Consider the following 22,041-nt stretch of genomic DNA (forward strand, 5'->3'; position numbering starts at 1 on the left):
CCTATATCTAGCAGCCAACTCTCTCAGGACTTTCTGGATTTCACGGGGTACAAACAAGACCTGAACAACAAAAACAAGCCACCCCAAAGATCAAGGCACTTACACTTAGAAGACCTCAAATAGTGCACAGGCAGAGCAAAGCTTAAAGATAGTGATAAAAAGACACAAGAGTAACCATAGTCGAAGTGAACAAAAAACTATTACTGCTAAAAAAAGGCATCCCCGGTAGCTTGCGAGCATTTCGGTAAAAACGCCGATACTCCTCAAAACATAGATTTGGGAAAAGTAAAACCGCGACACTACACAAAGAAACTAAATTACTTTTAAAAATCAATTTAAAAAACATTGAGTTCGTTGTGACAGGACAAACAATACAGTCTGGAGAGGTCACTGACTTTCTTACTAATATTTTAATGCATTTTCCTTGGTTGGTTTCTGATATAAATTCTGGTTATTTATCTGTAAGATATGATGAAAAATTTACTAAAAATGTTAACTGCTGTAGAGATTTTTTTTTATCCACAGGCGGTGGATAAATATACATACTTAATCAATTCAGTGAATAAATTTTAGAATACATACTTTCTAGCATTTTTCAGTTGGACTCGGTCACGGTCATACATGCCCAAATCCGAAATAAAGGAAATATTGAACACGCAAAGGCTTGGTAGTAATAAATTGTTGGTCTGGGTGTGAACTGTAACGCCGGAAACTAGTCTATCTCTGATGGCGTGCTAAAATAGTTTTCATAAATAGAGAGGCACAAAGTTTGACGCAAGTCTTGAACGGAAGCTTTACTAAGCGCAAATGTCGCTTGTTGTTTTGCTAATTGGGTGGCAAATCAATGCATTAATCGCTATCTCGTCGTATCTCCAACCTCAGCTTCCTGAATAACGACGATAAAATATAAAAAATTGTATTTCCAAACACGTGTTGCATAGTTAGTTGCAAACATGTATCGACTTTTTTTTTATAAGAAAAAGGTAGTACTTATTCATTTCATTTAAATACTTAAAAAATAGGTTAATGTACATTTTTGATAATAGAATTAAAATAAAGATTAATTGCATAAAAAAATGTTTTCAAAAGTGTAGCGAATTACTCATGAAAGCTCTTCTATTTCAGTGGAAACGTACATTTCACAAAAGCCGTCAGATCTCAAAGCGACTCGCACCTCGACCTCTTCAAGAGTAAAGTAGTCTAGGGATGAAAAGGGCTGGAAAAAACAATAGCCCTATGTCGGCATCGCGCAAAGCTCTGGCCATATAAAAATGAAAAACTTCGCAAAGCTTTTATCTTCGACTTTCTCAATCCTCTAATGTAATTTAATTACCCGCCTAGAACAGCGTAACGCGTAAAAATTGAGGTAGTTTCAGAAGATGCCTATTAGTTTCATTAACATCATAATGATAATATGTAAGAAGTCGCATCAACAGCAAAAAGGAATCCTATTTCGTCAGAATCTAGAATATATTCAATTAACAATAATAGGGACAGATCCCTAAGGGTTTTGCAACATTTTCCGAGGAAAAACAAGATACAAATAAATGCCTTTCTATATTTTATATTCTACGTCACATTAAAATTAGGCAGATTTTTTTTCTTGAGCTTTGAGTATTTACGGATTTTTCAACTACGTTTTGTCCATTAAAAATTTAAATAAAATAGCTCTATTTTAGGACTTAAGAAAAAATAAAACTAAAATATCTGAAGATAATTTTATAAGTTAATAAATTTATAAATATATTTTCTAGTACGATAAAATGTAAATTTATGCAGACTTCGTGCCAGACATAAATTGTTCTTCAGTACTATAGTAAGCGCATATTATTTTAGTTAGGTAGATAAATATTTAGCTATACGATGTTCGCTATATACCTACTACTATGAGAAAAAATTTTCAAACTAAAAAAAAAGAATGTAAAAGTAAATCTTCAGCAACTTAAAAGTATACGCCGTTTTCGAGAAAAATTGGGACACGAAAAACTAGCAAAACATTTATTTCCTTAACTGATATTTACAAATTCTATTAAAAATATTTTTTAAGGATTAACTGATATCAGAAAATCCCTCATTATACAGAAAATTAATGTTACTAAATTTGAATGTTTTTCTTCCTCGGAAATAGAAAAATTATACAAGGTGTTTCAAATTAGAGCGGTAGTATTGATTATTTAAGAATTTATCATAATATAGGTATGTTGATCAAGATTATGATACTAAAACAAAGGGACCTTCTACAAGATTTTGTTTAATGTTCTTTGCATTTTCCTAAATTAAAAAACATCTGGTTAATTGTGTAATAGTCCCAACGAATAGAAATAAGTAATTAACTGATTTGTCAATTTTAATAATTATGACTATGTATTGTCAAAAAGATAATCTTTTATAAAAAACTATTAATGTACAGGATGATCAGTCCTTGGACACCATTAAAGGATAATGAAAAGAGCAAATAGGAAACCCATTGGCATGCTGATAGGAGTATTTGACTTGAAATTTCATCTTACAGTCTTTCCGAAATGAGTTGAACATGTATAAAAACGCCTAGCAATAAAATTTAATGAGTTTCATAGGCGTCCCTAAAAAAGTTTTCTACTAAATGTAAAAAATTATAATAATTTGTATATAATGGGTAGAAAATTTCTATTATACCTATGTTCATTTGACCAACAACATATTATAATTATTTATATGTCCTCAAACAATTTTATTATATTGATGGTAAATTTCGTTTAGTTCCGTTTCAAAAGGTCTCCGAAATGCCATGTTGTAATAATATTAGTAAACAAAATATCCCTCTTCGCAATTGTAATACGAGTGATTAATATAATAAATTAAAATTACCTGAATCACACCAAATTCCGCATTGCCGCACTGCACTGCTAGGTCATTTGTTGCCAACTGAATTTATGGCCAAGTCGCCCAGTGCGGCTGTGTTTGTGCCGCGTTTGCCCGCGTGCTCATTCTTCAACTGAGCGACCAGACCTGTATATGGGTATGGTTAATTAAATATGAGAACAAGTTTTTCAAATATTGCAACGCCGAGTTGCTGCGTCAGCGACCGAACCTGCTACATACTGTCAACCTCTTGGTTCTTCAATTGAGATTGGAAAGACTTTTTTATACTAGCTCTGACGTTATCGAAATAATTTTTCCTAATTTCACACATATTTTCTCAGCTCATTTTAAAGTTCTTATTTTTCTCAACGACTATTAAAAAAACTTTTTGAAATCTCTTACCGTTTTTTACCGTTGCACCAATTTTGAATCAACTGAATTAAGTATACAACAAATAGAGAAAAATGAATGAAATTAGCTTAAATAATTTTATTCCAATGCAACACATTAAAGAAGCAAAACATGAATGCAACTATGAGCGGATTGATTAGAAAACGAAGTAAAAATTAATCTATTTCAGTAATTCCGCAAAGAAAATCACATATTTTGAAAGACCTTAAATATTTGGTAAGTTCATTTTATTTTTGTCGCCTACGTCGATCCTCTCCACGCTTGCAAAAATATATTTGAATAAAAATTTACCTATCTTATGCTCTTTGAAATAGACAACCCTGATACCGGATTTCTAGTCTTATTTAAACATTAGCCTGATACATGCAAGATTTTAGTCGTTCAAACTTCTCGTAGGTATATTATTACGAGAAAGGTACTGTTACCCGTTACTACTTGTAATTCTAGTCGTTTAGATTACGTATTTGTATGGGCCTCACGCTTCATGGATACAGACTATAGACGAAAATACAATATTCTCTACCAATGTGGACTGCGAAACCGACATTATAACAGAAACATAGCAGAAACAGAAAAGTAAATTTTAATTTTAATCAAAATTCGGTTTAATAGTTAAGACTCAGTTAAGAAATCTCTACTTCTGCTATTAAACTGCCTACTTCACGATACCACGACCACGACGTTATTTCTAGGCCTAGTGGTAACAGCCTTCGATCGCCTGGGTTCTGGCAATGTCCTTGACAAGGCAATCGGGGTACTCACTCGCCCATTGAAGAATGTCGTTCGTACTCTGGGTGAACAGTCTTGTGTTTTTCCCATCGTCGAATAACCCATCATTAGGAGTCATTCTAAAAGTTGGAACTAAAAAACTGACGAGAAATATTACTAGCTTATTTTTGTATATAAACAAAGTATTTACAGCATGTAATGCGAGTCCTAGTAACACAAGTAATATGTGGTTAACCGCAATATACGAGTATCTTCCAAGTACAAACGGAAAACTAAATACTATTAAAAAAAACTGTCGACAGCAAGCCACTTAACAATTGTATACATACCTATAATGCAGAAATTACCCTGGAAATTACTTAAAACTGTTATAGTTTGGATTCAGTATTGTTTTAACACGAAACTGAACTGGATTTGTTCTCCCTACTGCTTTCTGAACACTATCTTTCTAAAATGTGATCGGATTCAGTGACCTTAGATTCCGTTTTGTTAAAGTGCTTGCGTGGTTAGCTTCCCACAAATAATTATTATTGTCGCGTAATGTGTAATTGAAAGTGGTACGACAGAACAGAAAATTTATTTACGTCATTTTTATGTACCAATTGTCAAATCTTTTTGCAATGAATCTTATTTTGTACCGAGGTAATTATTTCAAACGCAACAAAAAATATGTGAAATGAGTCTTTCTCGTTATTTTTAATTGTAAGACAACGGAGTAGTTTATTTTAGACTACAGTATTGCAAATAGCATTAATGTGATATCCTTTTGATTAATGTACATGTAACATTAAGTTAATACAATCAGTGGAGTATTTCCACCTTGCATCAGTAACTAAAAAGATAAAATTACTAGAGTACAGATGTCGTTGAAAGCGGTTATTTTCTTACCTACCACAATTGAAAAAAATATATAAAAAACTTTTTCATAACAGAAGTTACAGAACATTTAGAATATGTATCGCACGACCTCTACTGTTTCTCATTTCAAGTTTCATATTAACGAAACGAGGAATTTCGTTTTCTAAGGATAAAATCTGGCAGCGATGTCAGCATCGATTAGCTCATAAAAAAGTCATTTTTTCAAATTGATCTATTTACTCTCAAATGATTTCATCGAGCCTGAACCGTTGAACTAATAAATTGGGATGTGATATTGGCATATTTGTAAAAATAGATAATCATCGCTGGTAAATTGCGACATAATAACCGTTTGGAAGGGTATCTATAAAAATCGATCGCTTCTAATAAAACATCTTAATTTCCTATCGATGACCTAAATACCTATCCTACATATTTGTGTTGAAAATTGCCTATAAAATATTTAAATGTAACATGTAGACTGATGAAACAGATCAATATACACATACACACATACACAAAAAACATAAATGAATTGAAATCAAATCAAATTCATAAATACGTTTTGCATAATTACGCGTTTGGGGGTATATTTTGTTTAACAATATATTATGACTTTTTACTAGTACTATTACATTTTAAATTATATTTCTTTTAATTTTGCATGTATCTATGTTTGATTTAAATATACAAATAAAGATGGCTTTTCGTTAGCGTCGTGTTAATCAATTCATTATGATTATTATTTTTTGGTCACTAATTTGCGAATAACTTGTAAACAGAAAAAGATATCGAACCCTTTTTGGCGTCAAAATGTAGCTATTTTATGCTCTTCAAACTAACCTATAAAAAGTTTTATCCATAAAATGGATTGGGTTGGATAAATAGCGTCAATAAATAAACAACACTTTCGTTAGAAATTCAAACTTATACTAGGTATATTCATCAATTTTTTGTGCTGAATTCATTGATGTAAAGAAAACTATAGCATTGCATTTAAAATTTTTGAGAAAAATCCATAAAACGGCATTCCTTTGAAATAACTTCGTCTACACGTTTCCATATTGAGGTAAATGATATTAGGCATTCACCACGAGATAAAGCATCAAAAGACCTTTCCAACGAGGTATAACACTATGGGCTTTTGATGAGCCAATCCTCAAAAAAATGCATTTTTCTGATTAGACATTAGGGGCTCCCCCCACCCTTTCTGTCAAGAGATAGAACAAAATGTCAATAACAAAAGTTATGCGCAATGATTCCGGCTAACATTTCTGAGAAAAATTCAACTCTGTTTGGTATGTAGATTGCGCTCCCTAGCGGCCGAGTTGCGAACTTGAAAACGATTCCCAGCGATTTATCTTGGTCGATTTATTCAACAACATATTTTCCCGCAGCTCTAGGACCTATACTTTTCCTAATATCGTACCCGCCGATCTTAGTAGGACACCCTGTATATTCATTTAATTTTGTTTTCAATTTAATGTTCTTAAAAGAAGTATTCATCACCTCTGAAATAGTTCATGTCAAAATATATCCTTACGCAGAAACTAAGACGAAATAATAAAAAGACACACTAATGAAAAATATCAATAAGGCTTTTGCCGAACAAATATAATTATGAGGAATTTTGTTAATACACTATTTGGACTTTTATTTGAAAAAATACATATATAAAGTCTTTTTTTTACTTTTATTACTTTATTACTTTTATACTACTTACATTCTGAAATTTGTCCAAATTTTATAGGCAGTAAATCAAAATAACATCAGGTTTCTGGAATGTCGACACATTTAAACTAAACTACCCACATTATGAATGTAATAAGGATGAAGTAAGTTACAATGTAATTTTATCGCCTTTACAAATTAATGTTAACGGAAAAGTGGGGTTACACTACATTACTTGTAGGTATATTCAATAAATAGATAAGTTTTTAAACAAAAAAAAATGGTGGAGGAAGGGGTATGATACGTAGATAACTAATACAGATCAGAAGTGACTGAAATAAGTATTATACTAGTTTCAAATTGACTTCAAAGTTTTCAAAAAGTCTTTTAAAATCAAAGCTGATAACGCGTTTTTCTTCGAATGTATCGTACAATTTACGTCCGCACCAGACAATGTTAATTATCAATGTGATAAAAGTTCAATATAAAACAAAAATAATGACAGGACAAAACCAAAACGTGATTTCCTGTTCATTTAAAATTTCTACCAAACACTTCATTAAATTTTAAACCGTAATAACCGTTGCATGTTAAACGAATTAGAAAACAAAAAACCAATCTCGTGAAGTAAAATATCATTTACATGCTGCCCGCCGTACATTTTTCCATGTCCGCTGGGGGATGTAGACACGACACGTATTCTGTACACACCGTGCTTCATCGAGCGAAGCGCTAAAGCTACACGAATTTTTCATCACTTCTTGGATTCTGAATCGATAATCCTTCCATATGACTGTACCCGATAGTTCCACAAACACGTCTAGAATGCATTAGTAGATTATTTTCTGTCTAGAATGACATTATGTAAAATATAAAAACAAAACGCCCAGAAAATTTACATCTAATATATTGAAAAAGCGATGGCTCCAATAGAATAGATAAGACATCCAATATTCTGCATTAGAATTAATTTTGATTACATAGCTAGCTTTGTTTTTGCACGTGGTGCTCGTCAGCAGGCTAGATTATGTGGAATACGTGGAGTCTAAACGTAATTGTAACCTAAAATGCTATGTCAAGTTTGAGGTTTGAAAAGATGTTACTTGTTTTTCATAGTAAAATGAATGATGTGTAGATGTTTACACTGCAACAACTCTGGATGATTAGAAAAACGACAGAATGTTGCATTTTCATGACAATATATGCCATGCACCATCTTCAACATTTCTCTCAAGTGACGTCACATGCGCGCAAACACGCCATATTAATTAATTACGCACCACGTCTCTGCAATAAATTCCTGATAGTTTTCAAACTGTTTTTATTACCCATGAGCGATTGTGGACAATTTGTAACGGTTGAGGATTTTGTGCTGCAATAAATATTATTTAGTTTGACATTTTACACTGTATTTTTGGAATTATTGCTTTTTTCTGATTACAGATTATGAGAGCCGTAAGAGTTTGGGATATGTCCCGTAGAAACGGTTATTTCTTAACGCCCATGCTTGTTAAAATTATCTACCTCTCAGCGTTAAATTCTGTCCACCCTGTATATGTATATTTCTTTATAATCCAATATGTACTGTGAACGACAATATCAAAAGCTATTATAAATAAAGTTTAAACAACGTTTATTTTCAATATCGTTGTACATACTAATATTGTGCTGAAAATAGATAAGGATTTAACGACAAATAAATTTTTAGATAAGGCGATTAAAGTATAATTGACTTCACCGTATCAATTTCGAATGCACATAGAAGTATTACCAAAACATACAAATTCTATATAGTACACTCTGAGTTTATGAATATGCCATACCTGTATCTTTTAAAATGCTGCGTAAGTACCTATAATATAAAATTTTCATTTAAGTAATTTATATGGACCTAATAAGTTCGAAAAATTCGAAAATCGAACGTCAAACGGGTTCGCAATTAACCAAAATTATGTTTAACAGTTTAACTCTTTGGAGATTCCCCCAATCCACAGGGAGACGTAATTTCAAAACCAAATTTTTCACAACCGGCGCGGACCTCATTACAGAACCCCGCGGAACCAGCGTCGAGAGTGATCGAACGTCAGCTTGGAGACCATTCACTTCAATAATCAGTGTCGGATATGTGCTCAATGTGAGGGTTATGATCCCCATAATATGCTAAGGGATAGCAAAAATGAAACAATCATTTTCCATAGCAATACCTTGTATAATACACTTCAATTTAATGACAAGCGAAAACAAATACAACAATCCCACTCTGTTGAAGAATTGCAAGCTTCAATTGTTTATGCGTATTGGAATTATGTATATGTAATAAATAATTATATATTTGTTTTTGCAATTAGGTACTTACAAACTAGTTTCAAAGCGTAGATTTCAACAATCTACGTCATCATATATTTTGTTGTTTTTTGGTAAAATATCACGATTATGAAGAAATAAGTGTCAAATATTTTGAAACAAAATTTCAGCTGTGTTTTGCTCGATGTGTAGAGCCGAAAGTAAAACAATTTATTGAAGTTTTCCAGTAGTATCCTCGAATATATAAAAAAGCGGAAAAAGTATATGAAAAACAAGAATATCAAGAAAATATTTAGCAAAAAAATACAACATGAAATATAAGTTATATAATTTCCTAAGATCCAGCGTAAAATTAACACAACGCAGCTTTTGGTGTGCGGTTAGCTTAATTCTTAAACACAGTAATTATCCTCTCTCCACGCCTCCTCACCGTAAGCGTTTGACGAGCATCCATTAGATTTGTTTGCAGGAGTTATTAGCATCGGAAGCCGTTAATATTTTGTTGAAATACGCCTGGCATTCGGAACATTAAGATTAAAACTCGAGAGACAAAAATAAACTTTCCCGTTTGTTCAGCAATTCTAAACGTTCTGTCGCTTTAGCGGTTCGCTTTTCGTAAAAATTAACGCCCGCTTTCAAGATGGGGGCCGAACATTTCCCTTTCTCAGGATATACTCGTTACCGTTGTTATGTCTCTAAATAGACTCGAAACGTTAAGTAAATGAAAGCTCTTGAACAATTCAATCACTTCAATTACACTTCTCTGGCTTTGGTTTAAATATATTCATCTGTAAACCGCTTAACCACAATTAAACTGGAATATTCTAGTTTTGTTTCGCGGGATTTACTTTAAATTTAACCAACAGGTACTTTTAATAATGAAAAATCAATAAAGTGACTAATCGAAGTTACTAAATCTGTGTCTGGAATATATCATCATTATTATACTTATTTAGTCAAATGATATGGCAACAACAATAACTAACTTCGTTTTTTGCACCTCCTGAATAATTTAACGTAATTATTGTTATTTATTCCCATCTCGAATCATTGTCTTTAAAGGAAAAGAATGTAACATAAAATGCTAATAACTTCGGGATGTAACAAGATTGTGCCCAACGCGACAGATTTATCGATTATTCATTTGAAAACTTTCGACTTCCATATCTTTTCAACCCAACATGATAGCGAAATGGTTAAAACGAAATTATGCTACATACGAAAGAAGGCGTTGAATGGCACAATCACTAAACCTACTTAAAGAGTCAACGCACACTTTCAAACGACCTTCCTACGAAAAAATTAAGAGTTCACTGTCCCTGTCACTTTCGGCATACAGTATGCTGCATTTTATAGATACGTAAATACGCAGATAATAAATTTCAGATGTTTTTTAATAAGCTAGATTTACTCATAAAAAAAAAGATTAAATATGTTTTTATATTTGTTTTACTTATACATGTTATATACTTATTTTTTAAGAATTCTATAGAGATTGGAGAAAAATAGGTCCTAGTTAGATTTTATTAACAAAATGAAAGTAAAATAACCGAAATAATTCATTACAAATTCAAAATAAATCGAAACACTGGCATTATTACAAGAGTGTTGGCTTGTTTAACGATTCATGAAAAAAATGTCAATTTAATATCGCAAGAAAAGCGAGATACACCTTTTATTTGCTGTTTCCATAATAAAACGGTAAACTCTTTAAAACAGAAAGTAAGGCAAAATATGTAGATTTAAAATACCATTTGACCTAAATAGACGTGGAAAAAATGCATTGGTAGTCGTTGAGAGTATGCCAAATATCACGGCGTGTAATCAATTTTTCACATCTATAACCGTGAAATTGGCTACAAATAAACAAAGTGTGAAGGTACACCTTACAACAAATAACGTGATGACTAATGCAGAATTACCTCTTATAAAGAAGCATATAATAAATTATGATTGTATTCTCGTAAAACAATCCTTGATGCAAGCACTGTATCATTATAGCTCAAAAGCGTGACTCACTGCACAAGTAACAATCAAATCCGAATTTGAGATATATCGTTTAGTGATTCATACATTGTAGGACCAGTTTTTGTCGGTTAATGTAGCCGAACAAACCACTGACCACTGCCACACTAGTGATTTATGATTAAAAGAATTAAAATACTTAAGACCGGTAGCTTTTTACTTTGATATTTTGTAAATAAGTAGAGTAAATACACTTCCACGTCCTTTTCAACTGAGAGCATCCTTAGGACTACTGTGAAACTACTTGATACTAGTGTTCTTGATCTATCTTTAGTCTTCTAATTGGGTGCCATAGCTTCGACAAGTCGGCTTCTTCACATAGCTTCAGGTTTTTCTCTTCCAAAGAGTATATAGCAAATCCTTGCTAGATCTGGGCTTCGTCTCCTCCAGATATTTCGTAGGATCGCAATGTCACCTCGCAGTTCAATCATTTTTGTTACTGACTTGGGTTCTATAGGTCCGCTGTCCACTTCTTTGATAGTTTTTCTAATAACTCCTTGTCTTGACTGTCGAGGGGTTCTTCGCCACCAGTTTTGGGCCTATTCCTTCTCATTGGACATTGGCTTTCTAGCTCAAAGTATCTAGACAACGCCATACCAGCTAGAATTGATCTAGTACAAGCTTGTACTCCGTAGACAGTATTTAAAAGCCATCAGTCCTTTTGGAGAATGACAAAGTAGGTGAAGGATATGTCGAAAATTCTCTTCAACAGATAATTATGGATGGGTGAAAAATTTTGAACAATGCCGAAGTCACCTCTGCTATGATTACATTCGCAGACGCTACATCTTCCATTGTTTGTTCTAAAGTTATTGTAGCAAATATTAACTGAATATATCACAAAGAAAATGAGCTCCCTTGTGTTAGTTAATTTGGTAGTGGAGTCCAATTTAATACAGCAACTTTTCATTTTAGTATAAACACTAATAGTTAATCGTTAATTGGAAAAAATTGGACAAAAAAAAGTAATACTACCATTGTTTTCTGTGCGGTATTTTTTACAAAGAAAACATGTTATCCACAGATATCCGCACCTATCTATAACAAATTTTTCTGTATATTAGCTCACTGCATAAATTACCGTGAGCCTTAATTATAACGTACGTATTCCGCAATATTCTCACATTCCGCGCGTCTATATTCACATTCGGGTTAACAAACTAAAACAAAAAAAGTTGTGCTGGCTCAACCTCAATTAAAACTGCATTTACTGTCGCAAATTAACGCGTGTGTATATAGTCTGACGCTGCACTTTTCATAGAAAATTCTGGGGCAACTCAGACAAAAAGTCCATGAAAATCTATGCAGGTGAGAAAAGTCCAGTATACAAAATTTAAGTTTTAATTCCACTGTTTTTGATTTTTAGCACATTTTTGGGTTGGTAAAATATTAAAATGTGGTAGGTTCCTATTTTCCCTATAATAGTTTCAGATATGTCTTCTAAAAACTAAGCTAATATCTTTTAATATGTTTAGATGAATATTTGTTAATATTTTCTACTATTAATTCTAATATGCATTAAGATATAATTTAAAAAATGTTTTAACTATTCTAAAATCTATTAATAATAATAGATCATAGATCTGATTATAGATACAATTTTATTTGTTGAGAAGTGTCTTTATTTTCTATTCATCCTCTGAACAAAAATTATCAGTTATCAAGCTAACTGAAACTTCTAAAAAAAATTCCCAATATCCCAATGAACAAATGAATCACGTAATCTCGTTTTTCACTTATCAAAGCTGTGCATTGTAATTAATCGACGGCATCAAGGAAAGCCATGTACCCACATCCTAATTACCACATCCGTTCTAACCGACGGCGCCATTTGCATTTTAAGGATCAGTACAGACGTAGCGACACGAGAACAATGTTTGAGAACCGTTGCTGGTTGATTGAGAGAAGGATCTTTCAATTGTTCGATGGTAGCGGAACATGTGAAAGAAAATAAATTAACAACTTACTATTTCTCTTTTCCCGTTTTTCTTTGTATTACTTAGTTGATACGTAGGCGAGTTCCAAGCAGAAGTAACTTAAAAAAAAATAACGTGAAATATTTATAACGAACAGTGCAATACTGTTTTTTTTAATTTATTTTTTTAGAGTGCATACCAGCAGCATACAATCGTTTGTTACATAAGTGTCCCAAACACTTCTTAAAATTTAAGAGTCAGAGGTTCCGAAAAGTTTTCATCGTATCAATGTGGTAGGTAATTAAAAAATATATTTTATTTGTAAGAAAATATGTATTTTTCTCTTAATAAATATTAGCTCAAGGTTTGTAAGTATTTTCTATTAATTTCAAAATAGTCAGGTGCACTTTACTACTTAACTAACCTTGAAATTTATTAAAATAAAATAAATAATCGATTTTCGATAGATCGATTTTCATCCTAGCATCATTTATTAAATTGAACTAAATATGTCTACGTATATAATGTCATTAATTTTAAGGATAATATAGGGAAAAACGAGTAGAATACGAATATGCAATAAAAAAAATTTAAATACACATATAAGCTGAGAGAAAAAAATTTCAAATCATTATTTCGACCGCTCCTGACCACTGACCCACGTTTATCGAGAGTGAATCTTAATCCTGACCTACTGTAATAGTCGGTCATTAACCTAGCTTTTAATACGTTTTTAATCAGTAGTCAACAACAACGAATAAACAGTTTTGACTATGGATGAGCTTGAATGAGTTTTTAGTACCATGTTAATTATTCAGTTTGTAGTACGTATAGGTACCTTATTGTGTGCCTTATTGCTTTTCAAGGAATAATAAGGTACCTATCTATTTAAAATGACAGTACGGCTAAAAAACACTCTCTCATCCATCCATAGTACTTCGTTAATAAAGTTGGGATCTGCTGCACTTTGATTTTGAAACCAATAGTAAATTTCAAGACAACTGGGGAAATCAACTGTTTCGCTTCACCTTTTCGTATGGTACACCCATGCAATTCATTTCCGTAACACGGCACCGTCTCTGCCGCCAAACTAACACAAGACCAGGGGTGGTTTGTCGATTTTTCCAAAGAGACATATATTATTTAGAAGGGCCAGATGCCACGTTTGCAATTCCTAGCGCCTAAAGTACACCGGGATCTGTTTACTTTCCTGCTCAGGACGTCTGGTTTCTGGCTTCTGGCTGCCTGTCACGTTAACCCTCCGGGTACGGCATTTTTAAGCCCCCGGGAAGGGTGTACAGTCGAGTAATTCGTGTCTGGGGTCAGGATTGCCAGACGCAATTTTGCGGTATGCTTTATGAATCGCGCGGGGAACCGTATTGCGAATGCATCATGGTTTTCCGAGAAATTACCGCCGAGTTATTTTAAACTTCGATGGACATAATCAATAGGTCGAATCACATTTATTGTTTACAATATCGAAAACTCAATATGATATTCTATAGGGCATTTGGAACCATGTTTATAGGTATAAAACCATTCGTTACATGAAAACCGGTACGCCACTGAAAAATGTGTACACAAAACTACAACTGCGAAAAATTACAGGTAATTACAAAAATTACAAAAAAAATGCGAAATTTCAAACAATTGTAGTCATTACAATCGGTTGCAACCATCTACAAAATTGTTTTTTATTTCTTGCAAGCATTAAAATCATCGAGCGACGATACGAACGTTCCAGAGCCTCCTACTTTTACGCTTTATTTTTGCACCGAAGTGACAAACTAATTATAACCAATAAACAAATAATGCCATTTGATTTCCAAAGCTATACAACATAATACACAATATAATTGCGTAAAACCTAATTTAAAAAAATCATTGGCGTAGAAATTTTTAATTTTTCTGAAAGATAGGCAAGAAGCAAAAAACTTATTATTTTTCAACGTATGGGTGACCAACCTGATACTTTTTATAGTTGTAAACTTTTTAATAATCTAGTTTTAGTAGTCTTTCCGATATCAATTGAAGAACCGAAAGGTTGAAATATTTGAAAAAATTGTTGCCATACCTATATACAGGTCTGGTCGAACTAAACGTAGAGGTTGTAGAAATGTATACGCCCAATTGAAGAATGCGGGCACGAGCAAACGAAATACAAACACAGCTGCATTGGGTCACTGGACAATAAATCTCAGCTGACAAGTGGTTGACAAATTGCCCAGCAGTGCAGTGCAGCAATGTGGAATTTGGTGTGATTCAGGTAATTTTAATTTATTATAGGCACCTTCTATTAATCAATGATATTTCAATTATTGTGAAAGGGAGAAATAATATTATTACAACATGGCACTTTGGAGACCTTTTGAAACTGAACAAAACGAAATTTACCATCAATATAATAAAATTGTTTGAGTACATAAATTATTAAAATATTTTATTGGCCAAGTAAACATAATAGAAATTTTCTACGCATTATAACAAATTATTATTATAATTTTTTACCTTTGGCAGAAAACTTTTTTAGGGACGCCTATGAAAGTCGTTAAATTCTATTGCTAGGCGTTTTTTACATGTTTATCTGACTTCGGAAAGACTATAATCACAAATTGTAACTGAATTTAGAAATTAGAGGAGACTTTTTAACATTTCTACATTTGCACAACTAATTGTAATGCCCCTCTACAACTATTTAATATAGTTTAATATTTATGCGTAAATTGGTGTTGAATTGAAGAACTGATTACACTTATCTCGTTACAAAATCAAGAAACATAAAAAAATTGATAGCTACACTAATTGGGCATTTATTCACGTCAAGCTATTTGCGCTATACTTTCCCGACAAATTGCACACGACAAAATGATAAATGTGAACACGATTTAAAACGATATAAAATTCTATGTACCACGCCGTTGATATACAATTCCGGAGATAATTTTCGACACTTCGTCGCTGGTAGATAATTTGTTTACGTTGAAAAATTGACTGGATATTAAAAAAATTATTGTTAGATACAGCTACTATAGCTCGTTTCTGTATTTCTTACAATATAATGAGACAGTCGTCAATTAAATTAACCAGAACTTGTGAGATAAGTTATTTAATTCTTAGTAAGCTCTGCGTAAAAAAAAATAGCTAACGATATAATCAAACAAGACCTTAACTACTAAACCATAATTATTGGTTTTCAAGCTCTTAAAATGTTTATAGATACACTTTTGACATCGCAATTACGACTTGTAGTGGTTATATTTAGATCAAACACTGTCCACGGCATTCCAAGAAAACTATACATATTATTAAATATATTTTATTTACTACAATATTTCCATTTCTTCAGGACGCGACCATCTGTTCTAACAGTACTAAAAATGATTATGAAATAATAACTGTTTTATAATTAGCTCTTGCACAAAAGAGATCTATAGGCGATAGCGAAGGCCGATATTGGAGCCTCGGGTTCTTTTACAGTTTTTAATCTTGCGTGTATTTTCTATGAAACTGTCTGTATTGTATTGGCGGGCAGAAAAAAGTAAGTATCCAGCAGTAACGCGTGTGTATATCCACCAGACTGAATAAAGTCGTCGCCTCGTAAAACACCCCCTTTGTGATCGATTTTCCGTTTTCAGCCTGTCACAAAACAACCCTTTAGGGTCAGTTTCGTAGCAATTTTTACGATATATATGCGGAGATTAGATAAAATGAAACCTAACGGGTTAGTATAACTTCATTAGAGCTAAACGTAGTACTGTATAGACACTGTTTATATACACAGAACATTTTTTACATAAATTAAATGTAATCCAGTCAAGATCAAAAAAACAGAAATTGTCCTAGAAACATATTTAGCTTTTTTAGTTTACCAGAGACGGGCTAAGCTTTACAACTTAATGCCTGAATTTTTAACACTCTGTATGATAATGACTTTAAAATAATAAATCTGGGTAGCTTCAACATTGGACTAAAAAAAAGGTACTCTTGTTTATTGTCGATAAAATGAACCGTTTACGAGAAAAGGAATAATAAACGAATTCATGTTTTATTTTTAATAGAAAGGGCCATGATTTTGATGATGATGATTGAAAAAAGTCTCAAGGGCATTATTTTAAGAGGGCCTGTACGAAAAATTTTTATAGGAACTTGTCATCTAATTTTTTTCATGTTCTATGTGTACCCGAGAGATTTCCCACATTTTCCCTGACACCCTGTAGATTTTATTTCCATATTGGGAAACAAAGGGTAATTATAAAAAATAATAAATCTACACTGTCAGCATGTCACAGTGCCGAAACAACTTTCATTTATTTCCATCATAAATTATAAAATGTGACAACTAGTAAAAAACTAATTAGATATACATATTGCAGAATATTAATCGAACAACGAACGCCGTATGTTTCTATTATTGTCCGACTCGACATCTAACGGTTGGAAATATTTTCTGTGAAAGTAGATTATCATTTCAAATCATCTGTTAATATGTAGAACGAAGGTGGTTATGGGACTAATCTAATTCCAACGTACCCACTTATGGCTAACACTACATAATATCAGCATTTCAAATGAATTAAATATATACTGCACTAGGCAACTAATCGAATTTTCACAATCTCGAACGGAAAGGGACCGTTAGATCGCATTAAAAAAAGAAGCCACGCGAGACTCGATGAAGTGTTGAATCAATCTGGACGATATTTCCATTGTACTTGGGTATGGGTATATAAAACTTTTCAAAAGTAGGTATTTCTAATAGGGCCATCAATTGAGAATTACATACGGCGGAAAGGTAGACCTTTCACTGATGTACTGTCAAAATTTCATGACATTTGGACGAATAGAAGCGGAGTTATTGCGCCCAAAGTGACAGTATGTTTGTGTCATCGGTACAAAAGTTTTGCCAAAAGAACTTTTTGTTCTTGTTTTTAAAATGTCCTGTTTATTTTCGAACGCACCTTGTATATGTGAAACGACGCCGGGACGAATTTTTTCTACTTAGTTTAGTTAGCGTGGATGTTTTTTTAGCTATAAGTATAAATTTTTCACATAACACACAAATATGTGTTCTGATAAAAACGGCAGAAGTCAAAGTAGAAAGTGCAACTGAGACAATATTGTCAATGTCAACTTTGTAATTGAATTTCATCAAAACCGGCACAAAAAAATGCAAGTAAGCAAGTGTAATTCCAAAAACAATTTGTTGAATGAAAACGCAACAGAAATTTTGTCCGCGAAAAAATTATTATTGATCTCTACTGCTATGGATAGCAGTGGTAAGTAAAAAATTGTAAAGCAGAGTACTATAGTATTGCTCCATATGCAACAATATTGAATACTTTTATTTATTTATTTGAATTGATAATTATCATATAATTGTTTGTTTAGTATACAGGGTCCGTCACTTAAAACTCGCCACGCCTGTATATCCTACAATGTTTAAAGGGTAGTAAATATTCTTAAGGCATTCTGAACCAACTTTAACTTTGTTTTTTGAAATTAAACAGATAGGTCAGGCATTGAAAAGACTACAAATATATAACTCGATTGTTGCAACATTTTAAAAGTTAACAAAAGTTGTACACGTGGGGAGTTTTAAGCGTTTTTTAACAGAAATAGCCTTAGATGGAACTGCCAAACTTCCCATTGTGAAAACTGATTTACTTACCATTTCTTTTGAGTTCTGATCGGATTTGCACTTTGAATTCTACAAAAAAAAAAACACAAAATTTAAGAATTTACATTTGGATCTTCAATTAGTCATTTAAAATGGAAACAAAATACCTAAATAATGAACGTGATCGCTACAGACATGTAATGGTAAGCTATGGTCTTAACAATTTAAAACCAGTTTCGAAATGTTCAATTTTGTTCCATATAAAGCGTGACAGATGAAAAGGCTGTGGTGATTACAGGAAAATATCGGGAAAAGGAAGATTTGTGTCTGTTAACTGAATATAAAAATAAAACAAAAAAGAATGACGCGTGGAAAAGCAAGAGATTTCGGTTGTTCAAAATCGATAGTTGACGTGTGACAAAAACTTTTAAAATCGATTACGTCCTCTAATTTGAAAAAAATGGCCAAGTATTGGATAATCGAGAGCTGTTCGCGAACGCCAATGGATACGCACCTTAAACTGTAACTAACTTCGTTATATTACAAGCCTGAAATATTTAGCAAAAACTTACTGGCAATAGGAAACTTTAAATGATATATTTTGAAGATGTCAATGTGTAACTGTTCGCGATTTGTTCGCGAAGTGCGCACGAGCTGATCGCGAGCAGGTTCTTTAAATGCGTAGGAACTGATCGCATTATATTTGAAGGTAGACACGCACCTTAGATGTTAACAAGGCATCATTCTACGTTTTTTGATTACCTGGATATAAGGCAACGAAGTTGGTCGTAGTACCGATTTCCAAGGTCATTTTTTGACAATAAAAAAAAATTGAAAACATTTTCCCTCGAGGACAACGGTTTCAAAAACGGGATTTATGATCACTTGTACAGGCAGCAAGTACTGCAAGCCACACCATTCTTATTAAATTATTTAACAAATCTCGCCTTCAGGCCGAGCAACAGGCGGTTATTAATATTTTTCCGGCTCGGCCACTGTATTTTTTTCAATACAGCGGAAATGAGATATAACAGCGCTACCGCGATACGACCAATTAATAAAACTCTAAACGCTGCACAACAACACCACACAGCTACAAGGTCAGCTATTTACGGCATTTATCTGAGAGTTTCTGAAGACAACGAAATTATTACCAAGCCTGCATGTCGTCGAATTTATTTACTTTCACTTATCACTTCGGAGGTTACTGACCACAGTTGCCGATTTTTTATTATCAGCGTGTGGCTCGTAAGTTCCGTGGTCGGATACAAAATTTTCTAAGCTACAACCTCTCTTGAAGCTGAAATTCTTCTTGTCTTGTCCGTGATTTGGAAAATAGAGATCATGGAACCAAATATAAAAAATATCCAGACAATAATTGAAAAAAAAAAAACAAAAAAAGGTCGGGGTGACAATAAACTAGGTATATTATTTCCCTACGAGTTTCAACAGGTTATTAAGTTTCATGTTTCTAAACAAACAAGTTCTTATAGCTTCCAAACCAGGTACTTTCAGGAAACCTCATAAAAATTTAGTACTTAGACAAAACCACAAAGACAGTGATAATAGAGACCAAAGCACAGTGTCAAATGATAAACAACAGTGCAAAAACACAAAAGAAAACTTCACAGTGAAGGACCCTGATGAGGGAATGATTACTATGTGAAATATAAATTGTACTGTAACTTTTATCATCCGTGTACTGATAGATACTTAAAATGTGATAAATGAATTCATAGTGACGAAACCAATGAAAAAACACTGCAACCAAATTAGCAATATTCGGGTATTAAAACACTTATTTACGTCTCACATACGTCATCCCCTTTCCTCCCCCACCTATGTCGCTCTCTATTATTTGGACGATACCTACTTAAGTATTATGAAAGTGGGTATTTTGTATACAAACTTTTCCAGCGGTATCTCCCTCGATTCCAACGATGTTAATTCACATTTAAACGGTTTTTTAATTTACCAAATTCTAATTGCTTTACGACTGACAACAAATTTCGAGCTCATTAACTTTGAACAAGTGATTAAGTAAATGGGTGTGTGCATACGTTAATGAAAAAATAAACAAGCTTAAAAAAGTGTAATTTTAAATTTTTATAATATGTGGCGTCCTCACAGGTGTTAATGATATTGATAAATATTCTTTCGTCATGATTTATTAACATTATTTTTCACCACAATGGAAACATCCGCGTTTTTCCACAGCTTGTGAAATGCGTATCGAATTCAGCCGGATTTAATTGTGCTCATTCGATAGTGATTTACGATCTGTCCGTAAAAAGAGCACTTAAAACGGGATGCTCTCGATAGGATCTTCCTATAGGAACAAAAACATAAACAACGTCGATGTTTGGTTTGGTGTTACATAACATTTTATTACGGGAACCCTCTGGGTGGTAGGGCATGCCGCAAACGTTAAAGCATCCATTTTATTGCATCCGATATCTCATTCAGAAAAGCATTTACCGGAAATTAGGAAATTCGGAAACAAATTTGTTTCGTAGGTTTCAAATCCCGAAATAAAATTGTCTGTTTTTGGATCACTTATATTTATTACGTCAAAATAAGTGATAACAACTACCACGAAGATTTTTTTAACAAGATCATTGGATCAATGGCAACAAAAACCGAATCATGGGTTGCGAATGAGTTATCACCTATAACAAAGGTCATATTATCTTAATTATCACTGCATATCGACGATAACTAATAAGTTTGAAACCGGTATATGCCTGGTGGCTCTGCTGACGAACGATCCTAGCGGTTTAATAGATAATGCTTCCGGTATGTGCGAAAGCATTGTCTGCCTAAACATTATCGCTGTTTCCACCTGTTTTACCAACGGAAGAAGCAAACATGGCATCTGATAAATCAACGTGTGGTGTCTTTTCATCCTCATTCAATGCCATTGTTGTCTGCGACCAAATCACTGGTTTATCGATAGAAATTTTTCCACGAAAATTACGAGGAGTGGTTCGCGAAAATTTAAATTTGCTACGATATGAATGTGTTTATTTATGCTTCTCAGCTCTATGTTTCAGAAAATTGATCTTAAAGTAATGATAAAGTCATATTTAATACAAAGAAATGCAATTTTACGGCCTTTTGAAAACTGAATACTTATTTTTTCGAGTATTTTTTCTTATATTCACAATAACGGATGCCAATAGACCATATCGTGTAAATAAATACTGAATAACATTTCCTATTCTTAAATTCATTGGGGGTTTCGCAGTTATTCAAAATTCTATGTAACTTTGTTAATTTTATCGTCCTGTTTACAAAAAGCTACTCCATTAAGTTTAATAAAATATCACTGTAACGAAAAAATAAAACTTTTTTCCGCTGCTAACGTGAAATAAATACATACTTATTATTTGTACCTAGTTATAATTCATATATAAAAAATAGGTTGGTCATGTCGATTTTTCGTTCGCTACATTTCCCCAAAGGCAGGTTTTGGGAGAGAGCTTTTGTACAATTCAGTTGAAATGCAAAAAGGATCAAGCTGGACGTTCAAACTCTTCGTCAAGTCGCTGTCGACCCTACAAAAGCACAGCGTAGGCCATCAGGAATAAAAATCTGCCCTCTGAACTTTCCTTTCAAAACTTTCAAAGAACCGGATAAAAAGAGGGCTCTTATACCCATGAAACATCA

The 22,041-nt window shown here is 33.0% G+C and overlaps 1 protein-coding gene across 7 annotated transcripts in view; it reads right to left on the reverse strand.

Annotated features, from left to right (window-relative positions):
• The window catches only part of LOC108909880 (tyrosine-protein kinase Abl), a 49,776-nt gene that overhangs the window by 21,279 nt on the left and 6,456 nt on the right, over positions 1-22,041 (reverse strand). For 4 of the 7 annotated variants that reach the window (XM_018714321.1, XM_018714323.1, XM_018714320.1 and 1 more), the window contains exon 2: positions 18,424-18,462. The exons of 2 other annotated variants lie outside the window; for them this stretch is intronic. In XM_018714321.1, the coding sequence (XP_018569837.1) occupies positions 18,424-18,462 (39 nt within the window). Of the gene's footprint in view, positions 1-4,310; positions 4,362-18,423; positions 18,463-22,041 lie in introns of those variants that run through there. One more of the 7 variants, XM_023454517.1, reaches the window with a different exon arrangement.

Source organism: Anoplophora glabripennis, unplaced genomic scaffold (assembly GCF_000390285.2).
Source record: "Anoplophora glabripennis isolate ALB-LARVAE unplaced genomic scaffold, Agla_2.0 scaffold28, whole genome shotgun sequence".
NCBI classification, from domain to species: domain Eukaryota; kingdom Metazoa; phylum Arthropoda; class Insecta; order Coleoptera; family Cerambycidae; genus Anoplophora; species Anoplophora glabripennis.